The 9,603-nt window shown below is 29.7% G+C and overlaps 1 protein-coding gene across 1 annotated transcript; it reads left to right on the top strand.

Moving 5' to 3' along the window:
• The first annotated feature begins 4,994 nt into the window (after positions 1-4,994).
• Positions 4,995-9,312, top strand: LOC114310402 (abscisic acid receptor PYL9). The gene is made up of 3 exons (XM_028256376.2): positions 4,995-5,363; positions 6,877-7,092; positions 8,740-9,312. Exons 1-3 carry the CDS (start codon positions 5,265-5,267, stop codon positions 8,956-8,958), a joined length of 534 nt encoding a protein of 177 aa, XP_028112177.1. The 5' UTR covers positions 4,995-5,264; the 3' UTR covers positions 8,959-9,312.
• Positions 9,313-9,603: the final 291 nt, after the last annotated feature.

The following is a 9,603-nucleotide window of genomic DNA, read 5'->3' as shown; positions in this document are numbered from 1 at the left end:
TAACATGTATACATAGATGGGTATTCATTTTGGGCAAGCGTGTCCTTATAAGTTATAGGCATAACGTTTTACTGTCTGAACTTTTGAACAAATAAAATTTAAATTTGAATTTATAGATAAAATGTCCTAATAATAATAATTTCATCATCTACCAACTTGACACGTAGATATGTCATCAACCAATAATATTAGGCCAGAATTTAAATTACTAGACCCATCTAACAAAAAGTTTAAATTAATAATTAATTTCCAACTCCAAGATTTAAATTTTGGTTAAAAACAAAGAGCTAGTGTGGCCTGTGTTTGGCAAGGACTTTTTCAGGCTTTTTTGGCTATTTTAACCACAAAAAACAAAATAGGTTATTTTAGTCATAACAAACAAAACATCACATCCAACTTATGATCATTACATTCTTCTCTCACAAAAAAGTCAAAAAAGTCAAAAAGCCAAAAAGCCCTTCCCAAACCAAACTTTTTAACCCAGGCTAAAATAGCCAAAAAAGTCAAAAAGCTAAAAAGCCAACCCACTTCTCAAACGGAGGCTCAAATGCATTACCTTTTCCTTTCCTTTTTGGAATTTTTTTATTTTGGAATTTTTTTATTTTGAAGTAGGATCATTTGTCCCACCAAAAGGAAAAAAGCCTCTATTTGATTGACTTTTCATAATTTGTTTTTGAAAAAATTAAAAAATTAGTTTAGTAAAAAAATATAAAATAAAAAACACATTGGCTTCGTTTGGAAAGTTGCTATTTTAGTAGGTTATTTTAGTTTTTGGCTATTTTAGTAGGCTAAAATTTTTGTGTTTGGGAAGATGATTGGATTTTTTTATAGTTGAATGTGATATTTGTGAGAGAAAAAATGAAATGATTATGGGTTTGATGTGATATTTTGCTTATTAGCTATTTTAGCCTATTTTGTCTTTTTGTGAATTTTAACCTAAATTAGACTCTCTTTTTTTCTTCCCAAACACCCCCATTATTTTCATATGGTTTTTTTCTTTTTTTGAGGGAAATAATTTTATAGCTCAAGTTTTTTTCATCACTTTTGAATATTAAACTTAATTTTTTGAATGCCCTAGGCGCATATTTTAATGTAAAATTTAAAATAATTATGACAACTATTTGAAAGAATTATGACAGTTATTTGGAATAGTTAAAATCTAAGAATAATGAGTTACGTATAGGAGTGTTTTAGGTATACAAAGAAATTTGTGACAATTTTTTATATATTATGTGCTTTATATAATACTGTTATTCAATCTTCTTGTTATCATCTTATTTCTTTTTTCTATTTTTCTCTTTTCAATTTTCTAATCCTTTTGGGAAATAAAGAATACTGATAAAAATTGTAAGGCAGAGAGATAGAAAACGACAAGGTGGAACATTGGGAAGAGATGAGATTGGTGTGGACAATATCTATTCACAAAAGTTTTGTTTACTTTTATTGGGATTTTTAGTTTAAAATATTTGATATTAAAATTTTATAAGATAAAAAATATGTAATATTTTTATAATAGTTGGGATCTCTTAATATTTTTACAAAGAAATTTTGACACAGAAAAATTTCAACATAAAGAAATTTCAGCTCTGCAAATTATTGAGTAACCTTAACTAATAAGAATAAATATATTGGACCTCTCCTAGGAATATTTCCCAATTTTTTTCTATTTTATTTATTTATTTATTTTTTAAATATTTTTATCCACAAACATGAAAAACATTCACAATTAACACACTTGTTAATATCACAAGATATTTGCATTTTGAAGTTTGTTGATATTTAAATTATTTAACAAAATCACGATTGACACTACAATAAAAATATGTTGCATTGTGAATACAAATAATTTTTACGGAGTAGAACATAGGTGTAAAATAAAAATGGATTCCACGTGTAGACTTTACCATTTATTTCACATGTGTCCAATTCAAATAAATTATCTGTCACTGTCACTTAGATTCTTAAAAATATGATTGCCATTCACACTTTTGGATCTAATTTTAGGATGGTTATTCAGTAGTCCGATACTTTTAACAAAAAAATGTAATTGTCAATTATGTTTTAATTAAAAATCTAATTATCAAACATGTGTTAGTTAAAGTTTGTAAAATAAATTAAAAGCAACTTTTGGTAATTTTATACTATTTTGAAAAAAAATGCATTAGGTTAAGGAGTTGTTATGCAAAATTATTAATGAAAGCAACTTGATTTGTTCTATTTATTTGTGGCAAAGAGAAAATATTAACCATATGTATAAACATTATGATTAATACATTTACATTTTACATTTAATTTTAAACTAATTTCGAAATTAGTTACTTTTTCAACTTATTTTGGAATCTACCTGATTGTGTGGTTGTTAAATATTCTTTTTAACATTTAAAAAATATTATTTTGTAACCATAATTTTTTATTTTTATATTTTATTCAAACTATAATAAAAATGTGTTTACTAACTACTTATTTGCAAATGACTGACCTCTTCTTTAATTTGAATGTTCAAACTAGAAGTTGAGTCTACTGCTTGAATGTTGGCTATGTGGAAAAGTCTACAATGTGAACATTTTAAAAAGGTATATGATATGTATTTATTGTGTAGCTTATATCGTGCCACATCATAAAAGTGATTTGTTAAACCGGTCATTCAACGAGTTACATGAAAAAATTATAATTTTTTTCAAATATCATAATAATATTATAATGAATCATAACAATATCATAATATTTACCAAAGTGTCATAACAAAAACACTATTAATCATAAAAATATGACAACGATTCATAACAAGTGTAATAAATTATTATAACATTTGAATCGTAACATTTTTTTATTATGATTCACCATGACAAATCATAATTTTTGATAGTACAAATCATAACTTTTATTAATGAATCATAACCATAACTTTTTTCCCCACAGTTATAATAACATTAACAAAATATCATAACTTTTACAAATGAATCTTAATATTGCACGCTGATTGTAATTTTGCAAGTGTAGCCTATTGGACATCCCAAAATTGTAATAACTCTGTCCATATCTTCCAAATCCCCGGGAAAAGCAAGAACAAATGATTAAAAGATTCAACTTGAGATTCGCAAAAGGGGCACACGTTGTTGATATTGCTACTTAATGCTCTAATCTTTTGTAAATAATCAGCAGTTTTCACTCTCCATTTCCATTCCAACTAGCCAAGAAAATGAGCCTTAGGTGGAGCCACATTACCCCCATGATAGCTTAGAAATAGACAGCCTAGGCCTCTGTTGTGCTTCCCCCCATTTCCTAGATGCTGCCACAGTCTATGTATGCAAGATGGGCAAAGAACCAAGCCCAAATGGAATTGAACCGTTGGGATTGTCGTCTTGTACTCGAACCCTCAATAAGGCGGTGCAATTTATGAGCAACGAAGGAAGCTCATTGGTGAATTTGTTTCCGAAAAGAATGAGTCTAGCTAACATGTTTCCGAAGTAGAGATATGGGGGTATCGAACCGGAAAGCGAATTGTACGAAACATCGAGGTTTTGCAACATCTGAGTCGATCCTAATTTCTCTGGTAAAGCTCCGGTGAGTGAATCGTTTCAGAGAGATAGCATTTGGAGATTCGGAAGATCAGCAATACCGTCCGATACTTGGCAGCAACATGAGAGTTTTAGACCAAAAAATGTGAGACTTTGTGGGATGAGGACAATCAGTAAAGAAAAAAAAAACAACCGGTTAAAAAGGTATCCAATTTTTTTAAATAAAATTGTTTAATGGCTCAAATTAATTTATATATATCTAATGGTTTAAAAGTAAAGGGTATATGATGTGCACAATTTGATCACATGCAAATTTTGTTCATGTATATAAACTCAATACTAAATCCAAATGAAAAAAATCTACCCAATATTTAATAGGTCAATAGATAAAATTTAGGAAAATTTACCCATAAATTTCATATGAGAGTATATTAATCTATTTAGTTTTAAGAGTTTTTTTTGAACCAATTAATCATTTTTATTTTGGAAAGTTGTATTTATATGATTTGCTGTTATTTGAGTTTAAATGAATGACCTTTGTAATTTATTTTTCGAATTTTCTAATTCATTTTTGAGATGAGAATAAAAAGGTGAAGTGTGCAATTTTTTTTTTTTTTTTGAGGAATTGGTGGCTGAAGCGTTGGTAGTTGAGTGTTGAAATTTACATTCCTATTAGTGTGGTTTTCTGATGTTATATTAGAGTGTTATATTTAGAAAAAATACATTAATAAGTTTTTGTATGTTACAGAGTGTTATGTTTTAAAAAAAATAAACTAGGGAGTTTTTTTTTTTTTTGAATGTTACGTTTGAAAAAAGTATACTAAATTTTTTTTTAATGTATTATATTAGAGTGTTACGTTTAGAAAAAGTACAGTAAATAGTTTTTGTGTGTTACATTGATTGGAGTGTTACGTTTGAAAAAAATATACTAAGAAGTTTTTTTACAATGTTACATTATTACGTTTTAGAAAATTACACTAAAGAGTTTTTTAATGCATTACTTTGGGTCTATAAGAAAAAAGAGAGGACCAAATTGTTTATAAGATCACTATTTAGATTTATTAGTATTTCAATTTTAGCCTTTTAATTTATAATTTGGTCTATACTTCTTCAGGAATAATACACCACATTATATTTTTTTTAAATTAAATTGTATCTTATTTTATTATTATAATTATTTTTAAAATTAAAAATTAACCCGTGCCTTTCTAGATTAACCCCATTTTTTCATTAAAATGGTTAAAAAAAAAAAATTATTACAAAATTTAAAAGTCAGAAAGCTACCCACAAAAAAAAAAAAAAAAAAAGAGGGGGTTTCAAATATCTCAATTATTTACAATTTTCGATACAATTTAAAAAAAAAAAATCAAATATACTATTTTTTTTATCTTGTAAAAATAAAAAAATATAAAAAAGTTAATTCCCAAAGGAGAGAAAATGACAATTATAACCTCTTACAAGTTACCACTAAAATACAAAAATGTCTAATTTCAGGCCAAACCATAGATATCCTAAAGTGCTATTCTTATTCGTTTGCCATTTCAACACACTGTTACAGAACTCAACCACACAGACAGACAGACAGAGAGAGAGAGAGTGAGATAGAGATTTATCTGAATCGAGAGAAGAACGTGGTTTCGAAGCTACTCGAACTCTGATTCTTGTTTTTTGAATTGGGTTTGGAACAGTTTGAAGAGATTGTGGATTTTTCTTTTTCTTTTTCTGGGTTTGATTTGCAGAGAAATAATGGAGGCTCAATACATACGAAAACACCACAAGCACGTACCCAAAGACAATCAGTGCACTTGCTCTCTCGTCAAACACATCAAAGCCCCCGTTGATCTCGTATGTCTCTCTCTCTCTCTCTCTCTCTATATATATATATATATATATATATATATACATATTTAATTTATGTCTGTATGTTCTGTTTGGTTGATTGGGAAATGGAATGAAAGGGAGGAAACTTGGGGATTTTGAATAATTGTGATTTGATTGGTTTTTGCTTAATTTTGTCGGCAATTTGTCTGGTTGTGCTGGGTTTTGTGTTTTTTTTTGGGGGGGGGGGGGGGGGTGCAGATCTGAGAAATTAAGTTCGTTTTTTGGATTCTTGTTGTTTCATTTGTGAGGGTGTTTGTTGAATTTGAGTTCTGAGTATTAAGTTTGTTGAATTTAAAGGCATGAGTTTCCTGAGTTTGAGTTTATTTTTCAAAGAATTTTATTTTTCTTTTTATTTTTATTCTTTGTGAAATTTTGAGTTGGGGTATTTGTTTGTCTGTGTTTGGTTTCCGAGAGAAAATGCTAGTATTACTTTGGCTGGATTATTCATAATTAGCTTCATTTCTGATGCTGTTTGTTGAATTTGAGTTCTGATGAGAGTTGGGTTAGATGAATTTTAAAGGCATGTGCTTTGTGATTTTAAGTTCATTGTTGGAAGAGTTTTATTTTTTATGTTTTGTTGAAATTTTGAGTTGGTGTATTTGTTTGTCTGTGTGTGTTTGGTTTCTGAGAAAATCGCTAGTAAAGTCACGAAGTTAGAAGTGAAAACTACTGTTTTTTTTTTTACCTCTTTTCCCAGCTACTATATGGAGGGATAATAACCTCATAACCATTTATGATTGTCAAACTGGTTAAAATTTGACTATTTGTGCTGTTTTCTTATCAATTATTGTTTTCAAGATTTAGCTGCACTTCTTTTGTCTGATGAATTATGTTCTTCTGTTAGGTTTGGCATGTCTTTTGTGATTTTCAGTTTATATTTTGGAAGAATTTTGTTTTCACTTTCTATATTTTGTTGAAATTTTAAGTTGGAGTATTTGTTTGTCTGTCTGTGTGCATTTGGTTTCCGAGAAAATTGCTTGGAAAGTCACAAAGTTAGAAATGAAAACTACCGTTATTTTCTTTTCTTTTTACCTGATTTGGAACCACGCGATGGACTGACCCCTTGTACTGCTCTTGCCTTCTTGCTTGCTTGGCTGCTAATCCCCTTCCTTCCTTTGCTCTTAGTTTTTCCTCCCCCCTTAGTTAGTAATCCAATTATTTCCCGAAGAAAGACTCTCCTTAACACATATTATACCTGAAAGCGACAATGGCTCCATACTCCATATTTTACCTTAAATGACAAACCAACTCCCTCAGTTAGCTTTCAGGAAGTTAAGGAGAGTTAAGATTGTCAGATGTTTAAAATTCGACTATTATGAACTGTTTTCTCACCTCATGACCATTTATCACATGCCAAATGTTTAAAATTTGACTATTTTGAGCTGTTGTCTCATCAATTTTTGTTTCCAATGTTGAGCTGCACTTCTTTTGTCTGATGAATTATGTTTTTATTTTTATTTTTATTTTTTTTAATTAGGTTTGGCCATTGGTGAGGAGCTTCGATCAGCCACAGAGGTATAAGCCCTTTGTCAGCAGATGTATCGTGCAAGGTGACCTTAAGATTGGTAGTCTCAGAGAGGTGAATGTGAAGTCAGGGCTTCCCGCCACAATGAGCACCGAAAGGTTGGAATTGCTTGATGATGAGGAGCACATCCTCGGCGTCAGGATCGTTGGTGGTGATCACAGGCTGAAGGTATGGATTTTTTGTATTATTTTCTTTTATCCTGTTCACTTTATTGTCTAGTGTTAAGACAGCCCATAATTTTGTTGCTATTCATGGCAAGAACTCATATTTCTGTTTGTATAAATAAGTTTTACGCCATTTTACTTGCAAATGCATGTGTGGGTAGCCGACATGTTTGGATGATGTTATTTGCAAGGAGGATTTGGTCTTTCGCCTTTGAATACTGAGGGTGGAAGATGATAAGGAGTTGTTCGATCATATCATTCATGTGACAACTTATTGCTTATCGCTTCTACTTGGGATATCTTTTCACTTGATCCTTGCCATTTAATGATTTGTACAACAATTCTAGCATATTTGGTTTAAGAAATACGGATAGACTTGAAAACATTCTCTCTTAATAGATGGTGTACCTTTGCATTTATGGGTAATTGTTCTGTTCTTGTGTTGCATGCCATGCATATAAGAGAAATAGTGAAAGGCAGCTACTTCTGCCAACTTGAGTTTATTTGTTCTTTTGCTTTTTGTTTCGAGGACTATTTCGGATAGAAATCTCCAACTTTACTGTTTTGAGCAAGCAGGGACGGAACCAAAATTCTATCTTTGGAAGGGCCAAAAGCATGACTAAAATTTTCACCAGCCAATTGATATAAACTATTCACTATGCTTGGTTTCCTTTTTCAAAAAATACTTTTCAGAAAATTCTACTTTCTTATTTTTCGTGTTTTTTGGTTTTTACTGATTTTTTTTAATATTTTAAGCAATTTTTAAAATTTTTAGACATACTTAACTTAGATGTATCTAAAAAGTAAAAAATTTGTGAAGAAAATCTTTTAAAAATTCACTAAATACCCAAAACACAAAAAAAAATATGAGAATTCAATATATTTTTTGTATTTTTATGTATTTATTAATTTTTTAAAATATTTTTTCATAAATTTTTTACTTTTTAGATACATCTTAGTAAGGTGCATCTAAAAAGTAAAAAAAAATGTTTAAAATTTTAAAAATATTCACTAAAAACAAAAAATACGAAAACAAAAAAACTTAATTTTCAAAAAATTTAATTCAAAAAATTTTTGGGAAAAATTCTCTACAAATAAGTTTTCAAAAGTAATCAAACCAAACAAATTTTCTCAAAAAAATTTCTCAAAACTTGTTTGGTTTACAAGTTTTCTAAATAAATCTCTCTCTCATACACATCAAATCAATCACTTTTTTCAAAACTCTCTCTCAAAATAATTTTTCAAAACATTTTTTGAAAAAAATCAAACCAAACAACTTTTCGTATTTTTTATCTTTAAAACTCATCTCCTAAACTCAAACCAAACATACCCTATATTTTTCTTAGCTTAAAAATGATAAATATACTAAGATTCAATATTAATATTAATATGTAAAAATAAAACCAATATCTATTCAACATTACCAAAATATGAACAAAAAAATCCCAAAATACTTTATGTTTCATCTGAACTTGTTACAAAAACATTGAATAATTTTTTGATAATTTCATATTTAGTCCTTTATAATTAGTTGGGCTTCCTGGATATATAAGAAAGCCATTAGTTAGGTACTATATATACTCTATAGTTATGAAATTTTAGTAAGGACATTCAAACCGTGATTTCTTTAATTTGTTACTTAATCGTGCAGAACTACTGTTCAATCATTACCGTCCATCCGGAGATGACTGATGGTAGACCGGGGACGCTAGTGATCGAGTCATTTGTGGTGGATGTGCCTGATGGAAACACTAAAGATGAGACATGCTATTTTGTTAAGGCCCTGATCAACTGCAACCTCAAATCTTTGGCCGACGTTGCAGAGAGAATGGCAATGCAGGATCGGGCTGGACCGGTCAGTCGGGTCTGAGTTGGTCGGTTAGCACTATTTGAAAGAATTCTAATGGCTCTCGTGCAAGACTTTCATTTACCCACAAGCTTTATTTTTGACTTCCGCAGAAGTTTTTGTACATAGTCCTCTGCTCGTAGCTTTGTCATTTATCATTCTCTCTCTGATTTACTCATCCTCGTTTGTTTCTCTAAACTGATGCTAGGCTTTACCTTATATGTATCTTACTGTCCCGACAATTCTATGTATGAAAGAACTCGGTTCTCTTTCACTGTTACGTTCCTAGGTTTTGAGCATGGTGGGTATGTAAGTTATGGTGGTGTTAAATTTGTAAGTATCTATAAAAAGTGTGGTCTCTATAGACTGCGTTTTCTAGTTGTTGGTGGAGTGAATTTGTGGGTATGTGTTTCGTAGTTTTGTATATATTGTGGGTGTGTGTTCCAAGCTTTCTTTGTGCAGCATTAGGAGTCAATTCTGAAACTCTAGTCTGATATATCATGGATAGAGATTATGATTGTAAGCGAGATGAGTTGGGTTGTTCAAGTTTAGTTTGAAAATTTAAGAAGTTTCAAAATGTGTTCATTTATCTTTGGAATTGATGGCAAATAAATTTTAATTCAAACCTAGTATGAGTAGATCTCAAATAAGTTTTAATTTAAACCTAGT

The sequence above is a fragment of the Camellia sinensis genome, chromosome 5, assembly GCF_055761805.1.
Source record: "Camellia sinensis isolate YWXY chromosome 5, ASM5576180v1, whole genome shotgun sequence".
Lineage (NCBI taxonomy): Eukaryota > Viridiplantae > Streptophyta > Magnoliopsida > Ericales > Theaceae > Camellia > Camellia sinensis.
Note: the sequence above shows the minus strand (reverse complement) of the source record. Positions and strands in the feature narration are given on the sequence as shown.